The sequence below is a fragment of the Halichondria panicea genome, chromosome 6, assembly GCF_963675165.1.
Source record: "Halichondria panicea chromosome 6, odHalPani1.1, whole genome shotgun sequence".
NCBI lineage: Eukaryota > Metazoa > Porifera > Demospongiae > Suberitida > Halichondriidae > Halichondria > Halichondria panicea.
Genome location: NC_087382.1, coordinates 1,334,993 through 1,358,703, shown reverse-complemented (window position 1 = coordinate 1,358,703; position 23,711 = coordinate 1,334,993). Strand labels below are relative to the sequence as shown.

The window sequence follows — 23,711 nt, the reverse complement described above, 5'->3', positions numbered from 1 at the left end:
TATGGTTGAGTGTAATCAATTAATATCTTGAACTGTCGCACAGTTTATATTATCGCTTTACTTGAAGTGATTGAACTGATTTTGTGATATATAATGCTATATAATGGCACTTTGAACATGCGCACATTTATTGCACTAAAGACAGAACAATCGTATTTTCTGCAACAATATACCCTCTGCACGGAAGCACTGGAATATGGCAGATTGTAGGGAAATATAGCAGATTGTAAGGAAATATGGCAGATTGTAAGGAAATACGGCAGATTGGAAGGAAATATAGCAGATTGTAGGGAAATATGCATGGGAGTGTGCTTAAAAACACAGGTCGTAGATCTATATAGTATGTATACTATAAGCATGTAAACGTATTACACTGTATACATGCACTTCTCCCTTGGGAAGCAGCTACTAATCGGGTTGTCTGAACTATAACAACATCTCTATACATGTAATCCTATTAGGAATTTTCTGTGTGTGCTTTGGACTTGTATCTGATGACAGCTCTACTGCATGCAGTGATACTATACCCTTTGGCCTAATATATAGTCCTACCTCTATACTCCACTACTGTATTCACACGTGCATGTGAGACTGTGTTTGGATCTTGTAAGCTGAAAAGGGAAATCGATTAGGTAAGTTATAACTGTGCAAACTATGCATGTGTAATGAAACTGATAAGAATTTGAGCCTCATAATTTCAATTGCTGGTGACCGCTATCTTATTCCACTCTATAGATGATATACAGTATATAGAAGAAGCAATAGCACTATTCTGACACTGCCGGATTAGCTTGTAATCTTATAGTATTGGAGAGAACATGCACACCAGCTGGTTGGTGCTGCTACTGACCCTAGCTACTGTTACCAGGAGTGAGCACTATCACATTGTGCCAGTGGATTCAACTGACTCGTGTCATGACTACCAAAATGGAACTTGTTTCACTCTCGAGCAGCTTGTTCAAACAGCCCTGTTGTCTGGTGGAGACAATCTCACCTTGAGCTTTCTGTCTGGTGATCATTTATTAAGTGAAATACTTTACATTTGTAATTTCAGAGAGGTGATTATTGCTGGCCAAAATGCCACTATCAATGCCAACAAAGCTGGTAGAGCAGTGTATTTATCTAATATCCGTGCATTGAGTATTGAAGGTTTGAATTTCACTGGAGCAGGTGATAAAAAAAGTTCAGGCTACATTTCTCAAGAATTATTTATCGCTGAATGCTCTTTGGTAGACTTGAAATTGCTAAAGTTGGAATCTTGTACACTCTGGATCACTCATGTGGTAACTGTGAGAATTGAACAAGTTCTCTTTGTAAACAACACTAGCACTGACAGAGCATTGCATGTTAAAGCTGATACTGTGTGCATTGAAAAGAGTGATTTCTTTAATAACAATGGTGGTGCAGTTTACATTTACTCAAAGCAAACTGTTATTAATGATTCAAGATTCACTTCCAATACTGGTACTACATATGGTGGAGCAGTAGAGGTGGCCTCTTCAAGTGTGACTATCAGTTGGTGCAACTTTACAAATAATAGCGTTTATTACAGCGGTGGAGCGATTTATGCCAGTGATTTTTATTATAGTGGTGGCGGTATTTCGGCAGTTAATGTTTCAATCAGTTTCTGTAACTTTATGGATAATATCGCTGAATATGGTGGAGCGATTTCCACCTTCAGAACTAATTTGTTCATTTCCAACTGTGCGCTACTAAACAATAGTGCTATTAGTGACGGTGGAGCAATTAATATCTGGTTTGGGAGTGTCTCAATCTCTGACAGTGAGCTAGCGTACAACAGTGCTGAAAGATCAGGTGGAGCGATTTTGGTTTTGAATGGAGAGTTACTGATATCCGATAGCAAGCTAACAAACAACAAGGCACCCTCTGGTGGAGCGATTTTGGTATATACTGGAACTATATCTGTCTCCAAAGTCATGTTTAAAAATAACAGTGCTGACATTGGTGGAGTATTTTTTGTTGCTGATGGCACTGTGATCATTTCCGATTCTCTGCTCACAAATAACAGAGCAAGTGTGCCAGCTAATGTACACACGTGCACTGAAGGAAGCTTTAAGCTTATCAAGTCAGATCCCCGGCTTTACATCCCATCCGTCAGGATGTGGTGGACACCTACTCATTTTTCAGAAAAAAACTGAGTGAACTCCTGAAATGTGATGCATGTTCGGAGGCTAATACTCCTTAGAAAAATTAATTAGAAAATGTTTCCGCTATCGAACTCTCAACCTTCCGATCTTGAGTCAAGTGCTTTACTGGCCATGCACCATGAAGGCCTTCAGTCCTCTATATAGGTGCTAACTCACAAATGAAGTCCTTTTCTGCATAAATTATTGTCAAGGGACACCTCTAAAACAGTGTCTATAACAGTGAAGTAATCTATCTACATACAATCTATTGTACAGTGAAGTAATCTAGATCCTTAAAATATATATACAGGCATTTATTTCTTCAAGCCTCACACATCTCACCCCATGCAGATTGTTACTGTACACACCCACACACCCACACAGGCTCTGTTAACCGGACTAATAGTGAAAGGTGGCTAAAGAGAAACCAGAAGAGGCGCTATTAACTGACACTGAGCTAGTAGTTTTTCGCTCTGTATATGTGATGTGTTTAAATATCAAACGTTGAGTTTGTGTGTTTTGTATGTGGACAGTCATGTTGTCATGTAATGGATATAGCTGATAACATTATTGTGTTGGTTTTGATGTCAAGAATATAGCCTCGATTCAATTAAGTAGGCGGCGTAAATGGAATTGTTTAGGTAAAGATCAATAATGTAACAAGTGTTAAACAGATTATCACTCTACACTCAGGGTAAAAAGAGGTCATAAAATCACGCACACAATAATTATAACAGATGTCCATTGTGTTCAATTCAGTACAAGAGTCCTACACACAGCTCTAGCTTTACAGTCAGTCACTCTCAGCACTCATAGATCACTGGGTCTGCATGTAATTAAGAAAGTACTAGTGACTCAAGCACATGAATACCTAGTATAATTATATGGAACTGGAAATTAAAGAGCTAGTACAGTGTATACAACAAGACAAGCCGCTTGCAGAATATGTTGGAATCATTGAATCACTGTATGTACTTCAATCACCTTATTTAAGTACTGACAGATCTTGGTAGCAATCTCTTCCTTCCTCAGATCCAATAAGATCCTAATCAGTGCTTTGAAGGTTGCTTCGCTGGGTTCGTGACCCCTCCAGATTGACAAACAGGTGATCACTGCCACCTGATTGCTTCTACTTAAATAAGTCTCTCGCCTCACGTCAGCTTGTTCATTTCCATTCAACTTCAGTGGGTTGAGGTAGAGCTCCACATTATCAAAGTGCATAGCTACTGGAGCAAGGTCGTCTTGTTCAATCTCTCGATCCAACTGCTCGTCAGTGACTCCATGCTTGACCATCAACTGATAGACACTGGTAGTTCCTGGATCCTGTACATGACGGAAACCATAGTAACTAGACCCACTAATAGACAGCCCAATCCGGGCAAATCAACAAAAATGTAAGTGGACTAGGGTACAAGGGCAGACATTCACCAAATTTGTGCCACGTCGGCAATGAATTGGACCCTTTAGACTTATAAACTCATAATTATAGACATGCAGTTTTAGCAGACATTGAAGTATATAATCATAGCTATGATACGTACCTGTATGTGAGCATCTCCACACTTCATTTGGTGCTCCAGTTGTCCAGTGATTGCAGTGTCTACAATGTTCCTTAGAGCAGACAAATCACTAGAACCTATAAGTAAGTAATTAATGGCGTGAACAATTTAAACCATTTTGATCTCTGAGAGCAAAGGAAATGAAGTACCAATATGAGGAAATGCTTTTCAAAAACCAATAATATTTATTATAATAATTATGACATAATAGCACTGTGGTCAGTTCTATATATATGGCATACTCTCCTCTGGTAGCAGAATTCCACCTACCACCCAAAACTTCTAACATTCACTTTCAGACCGACAAGAGTGTGAATATGCTCACTAGCTTGAGTCATGCAGCAAATGGTTTCAAGGCAACAAAGTAGGCACAATAATTGTACATACCATTATTATAACAGTTGGTGCAAATTTTCGTATGAAATGCCCAATAAAATATAATTATGTTGAACGTATTCCGGGTAAAATAATTTCGTAGTTTTAATTTTCGCATGATGCTCTAAATAAATCTATAAACATTTCCACCATAAAATAACCTGCTATGGTACATTCATACATTACTTTATCTGATCATCAGTGAATTTACCTCTTCTAGTATGGAGTCGACTGTCCCCAGTACCAGCTGATGTAGCTCCTAGTCTCTGGACTGGAGCTGCTGAGTGGAGTCTTTCTGATGACAGGGACCCCTTATCTATAAGAGTAATCAGTGAACAACAGTGTTACAGTTTTTGAAACAACCCAACCTGATGATGGCGTCTTCACAACAGAGACAGTATCATAGTGTTCTCTAATCGTTGACTTCTCAATGGAGAGTTCACCTGACGCTGAGAACAAAAGATTGATATTATTGCTACACACTACATGTAAGTACCGGTATATGCTATTATACTAGTCATACTGATGGTAACTATTGAGTAATTATTGTGAAGTCATACCTAAGGTAGGGGTAGAGGGTATCTGGTGATCCTGTGAAGAGTAATACAGTATTCATTATTTCACAATTTAGTGATCCTCTTGAATGTAAGCTACACTGTACTAGAATGAACACGATAGTTTCTTAATTGCACACTTCTACTGTGATTGTTGCATGTATAATAGAATAGGTAGGAAACATTATGTGCACTCACTCACTTACATGTTAATTCTTTCACTCCAAGCATTCAACATAATAATTATATAGTTTTAACATTATTTTATATTTCACAATTATAGATGGTTCTTAGAGCCTATAAAGAGACAGCTTAATTTTGTAACGTACAACTATACTCACCATTTGCTCATCACCACGGATACTAAACACAGAGGGAGCAATATCATCATGAGCCACACCAGCTAGGTCCTGTATGTACATGACGGGAAGAGAGACTAGTACACGGAAGCAAAATCAGGTTGGGACTAGTAAAGCAAAAACAGTTTGACATAATTATTCAATTAAAATTCCACTCACAAGAGGGTTTCTTCCAGTGAAGACGCTGTACTTGTTGAGAGTCTCCCTCAGACAGCTGTAAGTTCCCTCAGTCTCACTCCTCCACGTCTCAAGGGCCTGGACCACCTCCTGTCTGGGACTGACCGACTCAATGTTGACGCCAAATTCTTGAAAGTGGCTCAGGATTCTTCTGAATATGCAACTGTTTCGAGATATTTGATCTGGATTATCTCTAACTGAATTGGCAATTTGGCTGGCAAAATGAGAAATGAAACCTTTGGAGATTTTCTCATCTCTCTTGGCATTCTTGTCACTGTGGATACACTGTATGGTGGTTTGATCTAGGCCAGCATACGGCTCAAACTGTAAGAGATGCTTGAAGGCAAAGGCAACGTGTTGTGTTGATTTGATCATTCTTCTGTTGGAGGAGACAGCTGCTGCAATATCTTTGATTTTGACCAGTGGGAGGTTAGAGGGATTATTCAGAGGATGCTTGACAACTTGATTTGGATCAATCACTGTTTCAATCACATTCACATTGCGGCCAAAACATTCAACAGTCTCGCGGATTGTGCTCATAATTCTGGAGCGATGAATCAAACCTTCAGGTCGAACCGTATCAGAGTGCATTTTGAGAACAAGAGATTGGCCATTTTCAGCAAGTTCGAGGTGTGCGGTGATCCCATCATCGTTGCACCAGTAGATCCCATTCTTCCACACAGAGCAGAATCTCTGCAGGGAAGGGACATCATGCTGTACTCTTAGGGCAGGAGCAAGTCGGAATGTGAACACTATCCTCAGAATGAGGACCTGAAGGCAGCGAGGATCGAAAAACTCTGTTTTTTGAGAGGTTTGGAGTATCCAACCAAAATGGTACTTGATGTCTTCAGTTAGTTCCAACCTTTGCTCTGGAGTTTCGATTCGAATGAGCCCAGGAAAGAAGAGGTATCTGTCAGACTCAGGAACAGAAGCATTACTGTCAGTAGAAGAAGCAATCTCCTTCGAAATGAAATCCAAGACTTGCATGTCCATAATTTCGAAGCACAGCTCTAAATGTGACATGTAGGCAATCAGCATTTCGATGTCGAAGCCATCAAATTCTTTGCTGAATTTCGACAAAGGCACCACTCCAGTGCTTGAAGCTAGCTTGCAGTGCTGGCGGAAACTTTCAGGAGCGAACACTGTCCCAGTGACTCTGGACAGAAGCTTTGGTTGGTCAATCACTAAGAAAGACTTCTCTGGAGAGCTGTCATTGCAGAGAAACAATAGGAGACCTCTTTTATGCAGCTGGTCACAGATGTCTACAAGGTGAGGGACGGTGCTGGGTATGAAAGAAAGAATATCTTGGGTGCGTTTTGACAGATCCTCGTTAAGATCACTCTTAATTCTTTCATAGACATTTCCCAACGACAAAGCAAGGTCGTCTTTGAAGCTTTCGGCATAGTAGATGTAAAAAGTGTGAGCATTCAGGCTGATGGTTTCTGGAGAGCGGAGAATAGCGGAGCTTTTTTTGATTTGCTCTTTTGCTTTTTTCATGTCATCCGAATCAGCAAAGCGGCAATCCATTGGAATGAACTCTCTGAACTCAAACTTTGGGAATTGCTTGATAATGGGGGCAAAGATTTTCTCTTTGGCTCGTGGATCTTCTTCCATTTCCTTCACCTGGTCGGCATGGCTACCAACTACTATCACGTGTGCTTTGCCTTTCAAATTGATGCACTGGTTTTGAACGAGGGTTAACCAACGATACATGGAATTAATAATCGCCTGCTCACTTTCTACAAGCTTAGCACAGAGGATAATGATGGGTGGTGAGGTTTGAACAGCATTCTCCAGAATGGCACAGTGGCTTGCGTAAAACTCTTTCTGGCCAGCAAAATCAAAGTAGATGATCCTCCCAAACTCTTTGGTGTATATTTCGTACGGTATGATCCCCACTGTTTTTTCATCGACACCATCTACGGGTTTTGCCTTCTGTAGTTTAGACCAAAACCCTTTTGGACTCAGAATGGACTTCAACAGAGTGCTCTTCCCCACACCACCATCACCAATGATGAGCACAGACAGAGGAAGGTGTGGGGGTCGCTCGGAGGAGAGCTTTCCGATGAGCTTGCTGTGTTCCTTGTAGACATTGGCAGCTTTGGCTCCGTGTTTCAAGAGGAGCTTTATGATCTTAGAGTTATTCGCCAAATCGAGAGGTGTCTTGCCTTCTTTGTCGGTCACATTCGGATCACAATGGCATTCTGCCAGAAAAAATTCCACATCTTGCTCAAGCTTTACTGCTAGCAAGAAGACACCTGAATACATGCAGTGAATTAGAGTACTTAAAATGTCTGTATACTCCATATAATTATGACATTAATTTTGTATGCATAATTATGGCACTCAGTCATGCATGTCCCAGCATACTCTGTTAATGTGCACTCAGCAATCATGATGTCATTCATACATGCAAACTTCCAATGAAAATGATAATCTCATGTTAATTAGTCAATGAAAAATTGACACGCAAACAAGATATATGGGTTGGTGGTGGATGGTGAAAGCAGGTTGAGTTGGCATGAGCTCCAGCAGCACTTCTCCAGCAAATCTTGTGAATATGAAGTGTCAATTGCACACACTGGAACTAAACAATTAATTATTGCTGAAACTGCTCATGATGTGATGGACACATTGAGGTCATATTCCTAGCGAGGTTCAAACTTATATTTTTCTTTGGGCTGCCATCAGAATTGAAAGCAAGATCGGATTCTATCGAATGAACACCATGTTGAGTGCACATTACTGAGTATATCAATACGCAAAAATGAGCCAAAAATAAAAGTAAAGTGAGCGCTGCAGTAGCCTCGATTCCAGCCGCGAAGAGAAAGGCGGCCTTGGTATACCTTGTAAGCGCATGCGCGAAATAATTGACAGCAATTTTATCATACAAATTGTAAAAAAACGGACAAGGTTACAAAAAGGAAGAATACGCATGACAATATGACCACAATGGCAGCTTTCAATCAAAGTACATGAGTAGAATAATTATTAACTACAGCAGTGTTGCTTCCTTCTAGCTCAGTTACAGTTCAAGAAGGCCTCCCGGACAGCTATAGAGCTGCCAGCTAGGATGAGTAGTGGACTCTTCAATACATCAGTAAATCTTGAGTGAATAACTTCCTGAGTGTCGAGTTAAAGCTTCTCAAGAGTGATCATTAGCTTTTTTATTTTCAGTAATGACTTCTTGTCGAACATAAAAGAAAGATTTGGTAGCAGAAGACTTGCCTGGTCTATATTACCACAGCCTCATCAGGGGACCCACAGGAACACATCATGCCTTTCCTATAACATCTGTATAGCCTTACAGAGTGTCGTTAAGTAGAGACTTGGCTTGATACAATAAAGGGCCCGGTGTAAGAACTCGGTCATCTTTACACAATACTTCTAAATAAGTTCTATGTAACGGACCGTAACTTCAGAATACAAATAGTATACGGTTTATTTTACTGACAGTATCCACAAATACACGGATTACCCCCTTCTTGGGGTAATGTACGTGCATGCGCATACAAGGTATACCAGGCCGCCTTTTTCTTCGCGGCTGGAATCGAGGCTAGCGCTGCAGCTGCAGAGTCTTGATTCTCTATGAAATTTTTACATCTGGCCCTACCCCATACCTTACTTAATTAGATCATGCTTAAATAGGACATGATCATCAGCTAAGAAGGTAGAAAACTGACGCAGAAGTTTTGTAGCTAGCTTTACCAAAATTGCTGTACAGATGCTGAGCGGGAACACCCACTTTCTTGAGTGGGCGAAACACTATATCCTAACCTTAAACAAGTTTAGTATAGTGCAATAAAACCAACAGGTTCATTGACAACCATGAACAAACTGATTTACTTGTTGTATCACAGTGATGAGTGATGGCAAGATACTTGACCACTTCCCAGTGTTCACTTTTGTAGGCCAGAGAGAGTGGAGTGTCACCAGCCTTGTTAACTGGCTCTGTGGAAGACCATCCATCAACACAACGTAACAGCGATTAATAAACACTTACTATTTGGATCAACATGCTTGTTGATGAGAGCCTTGACCATCTTCAGGTTACCATGGGAACACTCAATGGAGAGAGGAGTGTCTCCAGCCTTATTTACTGCAACTATATGGATACAATCAAATCATGTCAGTTTGCAGTACGCACATAGTTTAGGTCACACTGATATTCGATGCTGTTGAGCGACATCATGATCCACAATAAATATAGTTGGCTCAAGAAATGTGCCATGATTTATGGAATTTGATGGTAAAGCATGATCATTATGATGATGTTGGCAATAAGTCGAATATGAGTCAGTGAGTAGCAGAGAGTTGTATTTGCTAGTGCCACACGACAAACATTCTGTTATTAAATTCAAGCACTCGATTAATCTGAAATCTGAAGTATACTGAAACTAAACAGGAGTATAATGATTTGCCTCTGTAGCTGACTAATAATTATTATTATAGCTTATTTGTCTGAGATCCAGAAAGTGGCACTTTCTCCTCAATCCTCAATCTGTCCCATCCTCACTATTAGATATAGACCTGCTATACGCTCCTGATATTTCATACACAGTACCAAGCTACAGGCTATAGGCTGTACCTTATAACAGGTCAATGTGGTGATTGGTGAATCATGGTGCGGGTCACCAAAATTAACACTCCCCAAGGTTTTAAGCTTGATACTCAGTCCCAGTATATCGCATGAGATCAATATGCTGTGCAGCATGATTGTAAAATTAAAAACCGACAATAAAAGTAAATTCTATTGCACAATTCTGTAGAATCCATAAAGAGCATAATTATAATTACAAATAGGTCATTCACAACCGCGGAAAAAATATTGGAATTACTTGTTGTGTCACAGTGATGAGTGATGGCAAGATACTTGACCATATCCCAGTGTCCACCTTTGTAGGCCAGAGAGAGTAGAGTGTCACCAGCCTTGTTGACTGTACCTGTACATGCACACATGCATTGGTTTGCGTTTGTATTCCGTGGTAATATAATTATAGCATTAGGTATACCACAACATTCCACATTCATGCATGAAGCTATAGTTGGTGTGATACACATGTACGTACATACAATGATAGCTTACTTCTAGGATCACAATGATGCTCGTTCACAAGGCACTTGACTGTGTCCCAGTGACCATTAGCACAGGCCAGAGAGAGTGGGGTGTCACCAGCCTTGTTGACTGTACCTGGATCACAACGATGCTTGTTCACAAGATACTTGACTGTGTCCAAGTGGCCATTAGCACAGGCCAGAGAGAGTGGAGTGTCACCAGCCTTGTTAACTGGCTCTGTGGAAGACCATCCATCAACACAACGTAACAGCGATTAATAAACACTTACTATTTGGATCAACATGCTTGTTGATGAGAGCCTTGACCATCTTCAGGTTACCACGGGAACACTCAATGGAGAGAGGAGTGTCTCCAGCCTTATTTACTGCAACTATATGGATACAATCAAATCATGTCAGTTTGCAGTACGCACATAGTTTAGGTCACACTGATATTCGATGCTGTTGAGCGACATCATGATCCACAATAAATATAGTTGGCTCAAGAAATGTGCCATGATTTATGGAATTTGATGGTAAAGCATGATCATTATGATGATGTTGGCAATAAGTCGAATATGAGTCAGTGAGTAGCAGAGAGTTGTATTTGCTAGTGCCACACGACAAACATTCTGTTATTAAATTCAAGCACTCGATTAATCTGAAATCTGAAGTATACTGAAACTAAACAGGAGTATAATGATTTGCCTCTGTAGCTGACTAATAATTATTATTTGTCTGAGATCCAGAAAGTGGCACTTTCTCCTCAATCCTCAATCTGTCCCATCCTCACTATTAGATATAGACCTGCTATACGCTCCTGATATTTCATACACAGTACCAAGCTACAGGCTATAGGCTGTACCTTATAACCGGTCAATGTGGTGATTGGTGAATCATGGTGCGGGTCACCAAAATTAACACTCCCCAATGTTTTAAGCTTGATACTCAGTCCCAGTATATCGCATGAGATCAATATGCTGTGCAGCATGATCGTAAAATTAAAAACCGACAATAAAAGTAAATTCTATTGCACAATTCTGTAGAATCCATAAAGAGCATAATTATAATTACAAATAGGTCATTCACAACCGCGGAAAAAATATTGGAATTACTTGTTGTGTCACAGTGATGAGTGATGGCAAGATACTTGACCATATCCCAGTGTCCACCTTTGTAGGCCAGAGAGAGTGGAGTGTCACCAGCGTTGTTGACTGTACCTGTACATGCACACATGCATTGGTTTGCGTTTGTATTCCGTGGTAATATAATTATAGCATTAGGTATACCACAACATTCCACATTCATGCATGAAGCTATAGTTGGTGTGATACACATGTACGTACATACAATGATAGCTTACTTCTAGGATCACAATGATGCTCGTTCACAAGGCACTTGACTGTGTCCCAGTGACCATTAGCACAGGCCAGAGAGAGTGGGGTGTCACCAGCCTTGTTGACTGTACCTGGATCACAACGATGCTTGTTCACAAGATACTTGACTGTGTCCAAGTGGCCATTAGCACAGGCCAGAGAGAGTGGAGTGTCACCAGCCTTGTTAACTGGCTCTGTGGAAGACCATCCATCAACACAACGTAACAGCGATTAATAAACACTTACTATTTGGATCAACATGCTTGTTGATGAGAGCCTTGACCATCTTCAGGTTACCACGGGAACACTCAATGGAGAGAGGAGTGTCTCCAGCCTTATTTACTGCAACTATATGGATACAATCAAATCATGTCAGTTTGCAGTACGCACATAGTTTAGGTCACACTGATATTCGATGCTGTTGAGCGACATCATGATCCACAATAAATATAGTTGGCTCAAGAAATGTGCCATGATTTATGGAATTTGATGGTAAAGCATGATCATTATGATGATGTTGGCAATAAGTCGAATATGAGTCAGTGAGTAGCAGAGAGTTGTATTTGCTAGTGCCACACGACAAACATTCTGTTATTAAATTCAAGCACTCGATTAATCTGAAATCTGAAGTATACTGAAACTAAACAGGAGTATAATGATTTGCCTCTGTAGCTGACTAATAATTATTATTATAGCTTATTTGTCTGAGATCCAGAAAGTGGCACTTTCTCCTCAATCCTCAATCTGTCCCATCCTCACTATTAGATATAGACCTGCTATACGCTCCTGATATTTCATACACAGTACCAAGCTACAGGCTATAGGCTGTACCTTATAACAGGTCAATGTGGTGATTGGTGAATCATGGTGCGGGTCACCAAAATTAACACTCCCCAATGTTTTAAGCTTGATACTCAGTCCCAGTATATCGCATGAGATCAATATGCTGTGCAGCATGATTGTAAAATTAAAAACCGACAATAAAAGTAAATTCTATTGCACAATTCTGTAGAATCCATAAAGAGCATAATTATAATTACAAATAGGTCATTCACAACCGCGGAAAAAATATTGGAATTACTTGTTGTGTCACAGTGATGAGTGATGGCAAGATACTTGACCATATCCCAGTGTCCACCTTTGTAGGCCAGAGAGAGTGGAGTGTCACCAGCGTTGTTGACTGTACCTGTACATGCACACATGCATTGGTTTGCGTTTGTATTCCGTGGTAATATAATTATAGCATTAGGTATACCACAACATTCCACATTCATGCATGAAGCTATAGTTGGTGTGATACACATGTACGTACATACAATGATAGCTTACTTCTAGGATCACAATGATGCTCGTTCACAAGGCACTTGACTGTGTCCCAGTGACCATTAGCACAGGCCAGAGAGAGTGGGGTGTCACCAGCCTTGTTGACTGTACCTGGATCACAACGATGCTTGTTCACAAGATACTTGACTGTGTCCAAGTGGCCATTAGCACAGGCCAGAGAGAGTGGGGTGTCACCAGCCTTGTTGACTGTACCTGCAAACCCCAGAATTGTACTTTAAAGTGATTGTTGAGATTACAATGATAATAGTGTGAGTAACTGCATGACCTTATTACTCAACATTAGTTTGGCTCAGAATATGCTTTTTCTTGAGGTACCATTTTCACCTTTTGGATTGAGGTCCACAGTTTCCACAAGACGCTTGACACAGTCCAGCCAGCCATAGAATACACTCACTGACAGAGCACTCTCACCTTCCCCTGCAGTTAGCACAATTAATTAAGACGGGATACAGTTGTTAAGTTTACTTGCATTGTACAGTGCATAGGTGAATACAGACGGATAGCAAAAGAGTTATTATTCTACACAAGCTTGTAGTACGGAGTAGTTTCCCAAACAATGTTACCAATGTTAGTAGTTTAACAGGAGCAATCATTTACTGACCTTGCTGAGTGCACACACTCTCTGCCAACTTGTACTCTCCAATGCTCACTAGAGCTTCCACAATATCCTTCCACTGCATGTCAATATTCTTGATTTTGGCTGCCTGGAGAGTTGCTGCTGTGGGATGTTGGCTCTTCTTTATGGTTTCCAGTTGGTCATTGCCCAATGCGAAGCGAACACCAAGTTGAAGCCATTGATCACATTCCAGCTGACTCAGCTGTTCCAGTGTTGGGTACGAGGACAGAGGATCTACATAATAGTTAGAAAAGGAGGTATCAATGAAATTTAGAAGCCAAAGGAACTGATGCAGTATAATTATGGAGTGTACTGAGAAAGGCATACAAATAAGTCCCTGAGGCATTGTCATTGTCTAGTCATACACTGTACACAAGACTGTAGAGTGATGATAGGGCTATGTACAAATTACTGTCAAGAAACTGATCACTTAAATTAATTGCATGAGATTTAACACATATGGAAGGTGCATGAACGGCATAACATGGAAACCACTGATCTAGCTGTACTATACTGACCATGCAATTCACTAGATACCTACTGACTACTGTGTACAACAGCTGATGGCCAACTCACCTCTAGGTCCAGGCTGGAACCTCTCCACATAGTCAGCCAAGGCATGGTGCCCCTTCACTCTGGCCACATCAGCAGCAGTACGTCCCCACTTGTCCTTGCTATCTGCATGGTTGGTTGAACAGGAGCACATGAACTGACAGTACATGCATGTAGTTTACTGTGTTCTATAGCACTCACCCAGACATTGACGCAACATATAAACAATTGTTAAACCAATGACAAAATATTTTGGATGCTTTGGCAAATCTCCCCCAAAAATTAGTAATATAAATTCGCCAATGCCTACAATAATTATGACTTGCATATAATAGATAGAGTACGTACACGTCATCAACAGTATAAGATTGTAAATTTACAAGTCTGTACTGTGTATTTCTATAATGGGATAACCCTGTACCTACCAGACCATGAAACATGCTAAAAAGTGTTTGTACATAGTGGCCACCATGTATTAATCATTAGTTCAATTCAATGACTTTTCTCAAATGTACCTACTGTGAAGCTTTGCTAGCTACAATGGCAGTCACTGCCACACACCTGGACAAGATGACAGACACCTACTGACACAGCTGAACTAACACCCAGGCTCACCTGTGGGACAGTGGTGCTCCAGTAACAGCTTAGCAGTGGCCTTCTTGTTGTAGAAACATGCATCATGTAAGGGGGTACTGCCAAAGTTATTTGTAGCAGCTACAATGGCCCCAAACTTGATGAGTAGTTCTGCATTGCAGAGATGGCTGTTAATACATGCCCTGTGTAGTGGAGTCCTTCCATACTGCTCTCTAGTGTAGTAGTCACTGTTGTTGGGTGGAGCTTCTCTCTGTAGCAGCTCAAGCACTTCTTGGTCACGGCCACCACTACTAGCCCAGAAGAGTTGTTTAGCAAGGTCGTCACTATGGGAGATAAGATGAGTGCAGCCATCATTGATTAGTTAGTGTTTGGGTGTGCATGTGATAATGTTGTGGTAAATATACGATACACAATAGCCGTGAAGTGTCTGTAACCATGCCAACTGATATTAATAGCTGACATAAACAGTGAAACAACAGTGGTGTCATGCACTAACCTCATTTCAGACAGTGACTTGCTTCCAATGTCTCTGTAACCTCACTAGCTTACTCAAGGCTTGCATACGATCAATATCATCAGTAGCAACCACAGCTTTAGTGATAGTAACAACTCTCAACTTCTGCAATTAATACACAATATATTCACAAAGTGTGTGTTGGCTCAAGGGGGAGGATTGGTGAGCAAATTCATACCAAGTGCCAATGAGAATCACCTCATAATGGTGACGGCTCAGCCTCAAAAAGGGATGGATCAGACCTGCAGTATTATTCATACAGTTTGATTTACAGTTGTATAATGTATACTGAAAATCGAAGTTCCAACTAACAACAGTCATATATATATGAATATGTAAGTATTGAATTTTAGGCTTTTACCACATGCATACCTTAATTATGTAGAGTAACACAGTGTTTAGCATTTATAGCTTGCAATTTCTCTTACCTTATTCTTAGTATATAGCTTCTCACCAACTACTCATGCAACACTACAGCTCTGAACTCACTCAGAGACAGCTAACCAACCACACACATCTAAGAGAATGACAACAATGCACACACCTGCAACCCAACACCAGCTCACATAATACTGAGATGCATTAAGTATGAACTAAATTCAGGGATCTTACCTGGCACAATTTATGCTCGTGGGATGTGTTACAAGTGCACTTCCATATAGGACTGGTACAGTTACAGTGCAATACCGGTAGAGCAATGTCATTGTGCATACTGACAATAAAGCAAAACTGGTGGATACAAAATAGGTATGCTGAGTTGGTTAATGGCTACAGTGATGGAACATGTTCACACTAATCACAATGACATCTCAGTTTGTAATCTTATATGGTAATAGTGAATTGACTGCTGAAAGCATCCTCGCGTATTCACATGGGATATGCATAGACAAATATATGCCCATGCATGCACTCTGTTCTTGTATGTTCTCCACTATACCTTTAAGTATAGCCTTCTGCAAGCTTTCCTGGTATTTGTAACAAACTAGCCTCTCTCTAGCCTGTTAGTGATGCATATAGGAATAGATAATTTACATTGGGGAACCACCACCCACATCTAAGAATAACAACAATGCACACACCTGCAACCCAACACCAGCTCACATTATACATATTCACGTGGGATTTGTTAATAAACTACTGTATGAACATTATGCTCGTGGGATGTGTTACAATGTCCACAGGATTGATGTGCAATAGTGGTAGAGCTATGTCATTGTGCATACTGACAATAAAGCAGGACTGATGGATACAAAATAAGTGGTATAATAATGTGATGGCTACATGCAGTGATGGAAAATGTTCACACAGCCTCCAAGTAGAAACATGGCCTCGTCAGTATACACCACACAGGAAAGGATTATTTACAATAGAGAATCACCACTATAGGGTTGATATAGATTATGCTAGCATAATTTCAAGCATAATATTATAATAGGCATATTTTTTGGTGAGAATTATGCTGGCATAATTATAGGCATCTTTATAACAATTATAAGAATAATAGGCCTTTTTGGAAGTACAGGTCAGTACGTTATATATGAATCATATAGTATAAACATTTGAAGGCCTGATGGTCGTGATGGAGTACTGATGGTTAATTATCTCCTTGGCATTCTGTATTATAGTGTTAATAGATAGAGTCATGTGGCCATTATGTATAGTTCAATATTACTAATTGTGCGATAATATGGGGTCTATGTTGTGCTTTGGAGGAATAATGTGCCAATTTAATTTAAGAATAATGGGGAATTTGTATATATATAGGCTGTTAGCTTGAGCATAAAAGAATAGCATAATAGGTAATATCTCGAGCATAATCTGCCAACCCCTTATCACCACACACACACATCTAAGAAATTAAGACAACACTGCACACACCTGCAACCCAACACCAGCTCACATTATATATATTCCCGTGAGATGCATCAATAAAGTACTGTATGAACATTATGCTCGTGGGATGTGTTACAAGTACTGCACTTCCACAGGACTGGTACACAGTTATAGTGCAATACTGGTAGCTATGTGCATACTGCCGAACTGGTGGATACAAAATAGGTATTCTGAGTTGGTTAATGGCTATATACATGTAGTGAACTGATGCCATGGAGAATGTTGACACCAATATCACAGGAAATCAATATGAATAATGATCTCTGAGTTTGAAATTATCATGGTCTTATTGGCAATAGTGGATTGACCGCTGACAATAAAGTAAGCCCATGCACTTGTACTCAATTCTCAGTGGAAACCACGCACATACCAGGGCCGGCGGAACCGGTCAGGTTGGTCAGGCCAGAGATACAAAAGAAAGGGGATTGGAAACGACCGCCCACGCCCTATGTAAAAGGACTGACATCCGGTGAAGCACTCCGTGTAATTATTGCGCTCGCAAATAATTACATGGAGGACTGCGCTACGGTTTTGTATCCCTGGTTTCTAGCTCTCCTATCCACTAGAGATCACTCAGGGCCTGGGAGATACTTGAGAGAAGTAAGCTTATACCACTGACAAGCTCTAAGTCCGTTGTCTTTACTCTGTTTCCAATTTTTTTGAGTTTAGCTTGAATTACTCTATGTCAACTTTTCTCTGTCCCTCCTATGAAGTCAAAACAGCAAAGGACATTGCTTGACTTGGTTATTATGTATCTAAGTGCTACATAGAATGGCTTCATGCTATAAATAAGCTGTACTGTTCATAAACGTTTGCAGTATAGTCCTTCAAACTGCTTTAGTATACTTTTAGACACACCACGGGCCTGTCCCTCCTACGACTTCATAGTAAAGGCTATTTCTTCTTGCATAGCATTTATTTGTCTAGTAATAGTGGCTGCGTGGCTTAGTCGACTTTTTAGAGCTAAATTCTCTTTACTTTTTAGAAAAATCAACATTAAAAATGATCAATTTCACTGTTTCTATGTACAGCACATTGTAGAGCAGTCAAGACAGGTAATGAGCATGCTGACTATAAATATAATCCTTTGTAGTTTTAGCCACGCCCTATAACGCGGAATGCTTCACGCAAAAATTTCGTAAAAATTTCGTTTCCAATCCCCTTTCTTTTGTATCTCTGGTCAGGCCAAAACCTGACCACTTTTCTCGCATTCACTTATTTATTTGGTAACGGTCGTTAACATTAAAAATGAAAAATTAATCAGTTTGATAATAATCGTTACTCAACGGTGCTGGTATGTAATAGCTAGATACCGTAATAGACTAGTAGTACTGCAGGATCAGACTATCTAGTGTCAGATCTAGCTGCAAGCCAGAAGAAAATGTCTCTCTCCAAACTGCAATCGAGTTCCTTTCAGTGTCCTCACATTGGTGCCTCTCCAAACCAGCAGAAGAACATCTCCTTCCTTTAAGGTATCATTCACCGTCACAGGAAAGTTTTAGGTGCAACCTCATATACCCGTACCAATATTAATTTTTGTGATTGTCTCAATTAAAACGTCAATTTTCAAATTCATTAAATATTACTCAAAATGCACCAGAATGCACCAGCAAGCACCATTAAAAAAAATTTTCCCGGGGGAGGACCCCCGGACCCCCCTTTATGGGTCTGGCCTGATCACTTCATATTTGCTTCCTCCGGCTCTGCATACTATCTCCTGCCCAAAACCAGTTCAGCTCATTGTCACATGAATATTCACATGGGATGTGTTACAAATACTATACAACCTCTCAATTCTCAGTGGAGATTCAACCATCTGCTTATCATTTACTGACTCATGTGCATGACCATAAGGAGTGGTCATTGTTCAGGTAAGACAGTATATTAACCAATGCATGCGCAGGCACTAACAGATCAGGGACTGGGCAATAAACTCCAAAATCCACACACTTCACACAACACACCTACACTCCACACCATAAAGTGATTACAGGCTTCTGGATTATCATTTAATTGAAGAGAGGGCAATGGAAGTGGTTCACGTGATGCTTCAATCTACATTGAAGTCCACGTTGTGGCTCTGAAACCATCTGTGTTTCGATTGTTAAACTCCCTTGAAAAATGATCTAGAATTGTCTTTCTAAGTCCTTACTAAATCTAGAAGTATCCTGATTACTATAATTAAAGTGACACAAGGTGTCATGGGGCGAGCAAAAGCGTTTGAGTTTGTTAATGTCATCAGTCAGCAGCGCATTTAGCTATAGTGACTCTGAGACCACAGCTGAGACTGAGCTGCATGGCCAGCCGGCTATGGAAATAGATTGGTCAAAATTGATAAAGATAAATTATTAAGAAATGCAAAGTAGTTTCGAAGTTTTGTCTGTTTTGTTAATGTTTATTGTGACCAAGCCGGCAAGGTTTGTTTTTACTGCAAGTGTGCCTGTGGCCAAGTTCTATGTATACGTGTCTTGACTGTGGTCTCAAGCCTGTCTGTATCTTGTCTGAACTTTAGTTACAAGACTAAAAAGTATCATGTATATACTGTGAACAATCTTTGGCAACTTGTGTTAATTGTCCTGTTGAGCTAGCAGGTTTATATATCACAAGACACAAGATCATGCTGAACACAAGTAAACAATTAGTATTTGTTGATTTAATGTTACCTATCCTTGATGTAAAATAGTTGCTGTGACCTCCTGCAGGCGTGCCTGTGTAATCTCAGGCTCAGAGGGTCCCCATCTGAGCTGTTCTGACCTGCTGTATAGGCTTGCCTGTGGCTATCGTGCCGGTCCATGACAGACAGACAGTCAACGTTAAGCATATATTATAAGGGACTCGCTTCGCTCGTCCTAATAACAATACAATAACAAACCACGAAATTACTGAAATTTAACACTTAATAAGCCACAGGTCATGTAGTGTAGTCTAGAAGTATCCACCAGTTCTAAATATATAGCTTGACAAATTATAAATCTGCATGTTACAGTGTTTTAGACACTTATTTTTTAGCCATCTTCTTTAAACTCGTTTTCAACTGAGAAAAAATCTATTTTGTGGCTAAGCATAATATAAGGCCACTCCAAATGAGACTGTAGTTTCCCGTCAGAGACTCCAGTAAATTATAAGCGGATATGTGAGCAGTATTATCATTCATTACTATGAATATCATTATAAATTGATAACGTCATCAATGAATTTAATTAAGTAGCCACAACAATTCAGCCAACCATGTGCTTGGAGGCAACAAAGAACAATAAAAAAGTAATTTCAATATTTCATTGGATAATTAGAGAAATATAATGGCCATAATGACTATCAATGAGGTAGCTAAAGCAAGAAGCGCGAGTTGGACAGGAAACTACAGTCTCATTTGGAGTGGTCTAAGCAACCACATGTCGCGCATGCACAGATTCAATTGCATTATGGTTTCCAAGCAGGTAAAAACATGTATATGACCTTTGATCTTTCTAGACCACCCTTAGGATACAAGTTTACTTTTTGGGTACAGGTATATTGACCTCAGAACCTTGATAGGACAGCCCCTCAGGATGTTGAATATTGATCTGTCTCCAGGCACTCCGAGGGGTGCAGTTCATCAGCCTTGCCCAACACTAGGTACTGGATCTCATGCAGATAAGCTCTGGATGAGGATATAAAAACCATATGCATTACTGCATAACAATAAGGAGGGTAAACTGCATTGTTGTTACAAAATTATACTTTCTGTAAGCATAATAGCTAGATATGCATTGTCATTGTAAGCACACCTGTGGCTCTGATCCTGCCTATCTGGTTACCAGCCTCAGGACAAGTCAGTGATCTCCTGGCTATAGATCTTGGACCATCCCTAACTGCATGGAGACAATGTGGCTGGACTCAGTGCACATGTCCATGCAGGAATGTGTTACTAAGTAAATATCATTCATTAGTAGATGATATCTCCTTGTGCAAGGTTTCTACAAGAGAATGTTATTGACCTTTACCTAGAGAGTCCACAAGACATTGGAACATTGTTGGAAACTAGCCTATAAATGTGTGATTATAGTCACTTGATGTTCAGTTCTCTCATCTTATCATGTAGTTAGCATAATAGGCTGAATTTGGGGCAGTCCTCAAAAGCATAATAGGCAGAAAAAAGAGCAATTGCCAGGGCCTACTGAGTGTGCGTTCAGAGCTCAAGAGGAAGAGAAGTTTTAAGTCATTAAAGTAAGAGTGAAATTATTAAGGTAAATGACTGTGCTGTTTTATGCATGTAGAAACAAACTTCAAAACGTTGGGCATTAAGTTGAAAGTCAATTTCCAGCCACTCTAAAGCTGTTGTGATGCTACTGTTTAGGTGAGTTTTTAAATTGTAAAGAGCTATTCTTAATTCTTAATCTTCTAATTATGGGGTTTTGTCAAGTCTCTTCACACCGTGCTGTTCTTTGCATTTAGAGCTCTAAAGGAGAGCAGAAGTAATCAAGTCATTAGCACAAAAGGTAAGAATGAACTAGTGATTAATTAATTACAGCCATGTGTTGTTTTATCTGACTAGAAAAACATTTGCAATGTGAAAAATTGCTAGGATTGCCCCAAGGGAAACCTTTAAAAAGCGTGGAAACAAGAAATTCGGCGAGTGTATAACTCCAATCCGTTACAACGTCATTCACATGTACTAATTCCCTAGGTCTATTATGTTATTTTGTTTACTTTATGTTATTTTGTTTGCTAGTATGTATACATGTATAGGGTAAGTTGAATGATTGGAATGTTTACATAGTATTACATTATCATATTGAAACTTTGTGATACAAGGTATGTGTTTTAGTTTTGTGATACCCCCTTTACAGTTTTGAGCAAAGACAGTGCCAAGTAAAGAGCCAAGTAAAGACAAAGATCTAGAGGAAAGACAGTCCCAATAGAAAGAGCAAAGACAGTCCAGACCAGTCATTGATGCATGAAGTATGATACTGATATTCATGACAGAACAATAGCCTCAGGGCTAATAGCTAATTATAATGGGCTATACTTTTCAACAAAGAGCTAAAAGGGACACACTGTGACAGTGCATGTGTATACTGTCAGTGTATAGACAATTATTTACCCTACAATTAACTATTATTTCATATACTAGATGTGATAGCCAAAGACTGTTCAATTTGCCACAACCTGTATTTAATGATCCTATAGTTGAAAGATCGTTAATCTGTCACTGCACTATTGTGATACTATTTTACAAGTTATCAGCACTAGCTGTACATGTTCATGACGTTGTAATGGATTGGAGTTATGCACTTGCCGAATTTCTTGTTTCCACGCTTTTTAAAGGTTTCCCTTGGGGCAATCCTAGCAATTTTTTTCACATCGCAAATGTTTTTCTAGTCGGATTCCCTTTCTTTTTTATTACAGTAGTATTTAAATATAATAGTGTATTATAAGTGACAAGGTGTGACGCAAGCTAGTGAAAGAGTAACGTCCATGGAGTTCGACTATACTAGGAATAGTTGGAGTAGTTAGTGTAGGTCCATGGAGTTCGTCTATATACTAGGAATAGTTGGAGTAGTTAGTGTAGGTCCATGGAGTTCGTCTATATACTAGGAATAGTTGGAGTAGTTAGTGTAGGTCCATGGAGTTCGTCTATATACTAGGAATAGTTGGAGTAGTTAGTGTAGGTCCATGGAGTTCGTCTATATACTAGGAATAGTTGGAGTAGTTAGTGCATGTAGGTCCATGGAGTTCGTCTGTACTAGCTATAGGAATAGTGAAAGTAGTATAGCCATCTTGATCGAGATATGAGTACTTCGAAGATGGGTAGTCATTTATGTTGACCACCTGTATAAATGTGCACATGAGTGTTTATGCATACGCGTATGTGAACATGGGAAAAGGTAAGATCTGATCTGATATTTGCGTTGACAACCTTTGAAGTTTGTATGTGAATGGGGAAAATTCGCGAGCACTATATAAAGCAGTTCCCAATGCTGTTTTCATCTCAACAAAGCTTAAAACATATGGTAAGTGACTTTTTTTGTGGTTGCTTTGCTTACCAGTTTGTATAACTGTGATACAGAATGGCAACTCCTGACGAAACACGTACACCTCAGCATCCAGCCCGGACGCCTGTTCTTACAGCAGTCACTCCTTCTCCAAGCCCAAGGCCTGAATTCCCTCCTCCCAGTGATCCTGCAGTGCAAGGTATTAAAGTACTTCCTCTCTCCATCTCACTTTAACTGACACTGAATTCTTTCCCAGTGGAGACAGATTCTGATGACGAAACTTCGGAAAGTAGTGATGAAGACTACGTGCCTCCAGCTCCTGCTCCACAGCGTGGTAGAGGCAGGGGCCTTGGTCATGGTCGTGGCCGTGGTGGTGCGGGGGGTGCAGGAGGCAGAAGTGTCTATGTAAGTATTAAAGTAATAGTGTTGTTTGAACTTTCCATAATTTCCTCCATCTGCAGATATTCAATGCACCAGTTATGGTACAGTTATAGTGCAATACTAGTAGCTATATATGTGTCAATGTACGACCGGATATGAGGTTTTGGTGACAGCTCAGTGTCAAAAGGGGATATGGCTATTAGACCTGCAGTAAATACACTCATGATCATGTTGATATTC

At 40.0% G+C, this 23,711-nt stretch overlaps 2 protein-coding genes and 2 long non-coding RNA genes across 6 annotated transcripts; 3 read left to right on the top strand and 1 right to left on the bottom strand.

The window, feature by feature from the left end:
* Positions 1–473: 473 nt before the first annotated feature.
* On the top strand, positions 474–2,625 carry LOC135337014 (uncharacterized). The gene is made up of 2 exons (XM_064532906.1): positions 474–632; positions 736–2,625. The coding sequence occupies exon 2, from the start codon at positions 819–821 to the stop codon at positions 2,157–2,159; it is 1,341 nt and encodes a 446-aa protein (XP_064388976.1). The 5' UTR covers positions 474–632; positions 736–818; the 3' UTR covers positions 2,160–2,625.
* Positions 2,626–2,795: 170 nt separating this feature from the next.
* Positions 2,796–20,901, bottom strand: LOC135337011 (uncharacterized). Of its 3 annotated transcripts, none has more exons than XM_064532904.1 (25): positions 15,651–15,768; positions 15,421–15,464; positions 15,205–15,327; positions 14,730–15,031; positions 14,139–14,240; positions 13,548–13,796; positions 13,271–13,363; positions 12,932–13,138; positions 12,684–12,788; positions 11,849–11,950; positions 11,590–11,796; positions 11,342–11,446; positions 10,517–10,618; positions 10,258–10,464; positions 10,010–10,114; positions 9,175–9,276; positions 9,018–9,122; positions 5,154–7,429; positions 4,977–5,045; positions 4,642–4,672; positions 4,450–4,530; positions 4,293–4,397; positions 3,689–3,783; positions 3,132–3,470; positions 2,796–2,973 (listed from the first exon to the last, which is right to left on the bottom strand). In XM_064532904.1, exons 3-25 carry the CDS (start codon positions 15,207–15,209, stop codon positions 2,965–2,967), a joined length of 5,103 nt encoding a protein of 1,700 aa, XP_064388974.1. In that variant the 5' UTR covers positions 15,210–15,327; positions 15,421–15,464; positions 15,651–15,768; the 3' UTR covers positions 2,796–2,964. The 3 variants fall into 3 exon arrangements, with proteins under 3 accessions (XP_064388974.1, XP_064388973.1, XP_064388975.1); XM_064532903.1 differs by having other exon boundaries at positions 15,401–15,464; positions 15,651–15,757; XM_064532905.1 differs by lacking the exons at positions 15,421–15,464; positions 15,651–15,768 and adding an exon at positions 20,883–20,901.
* LOC135337013 (uncharacterized) lies at positions 20,145–22,323 on the top strand. The gene is made up of 6 exons (XR_010394996.1): positions 20,145–20,552; positions 20,624–21,321; positions 21,372–21,451; positions 21,550–21,593; positions 21,650–21,726; positions 21,945–22,323. It is a non-coding gene; the product is annotated as an uncharacterized LOC135337013 (long non-coding RNA).
* A 639-nt stretch (positions 22,324–22,962) lies between these two features.
* Positions 22,963–23,454, top strand: LOC135337012 (uncharacterized). Its single transcript, XR_010394995.1, has 3 exons — positions 22,963–23,108; positions 23,165–23,289; positions 23,347–23,454. It is a non-coding gene; the product is annotated as an uncharacterized LOC135337012 (long non-coding RNA).
* Positions 23,455–23,711: the final 257 nt, after the last annotated feature.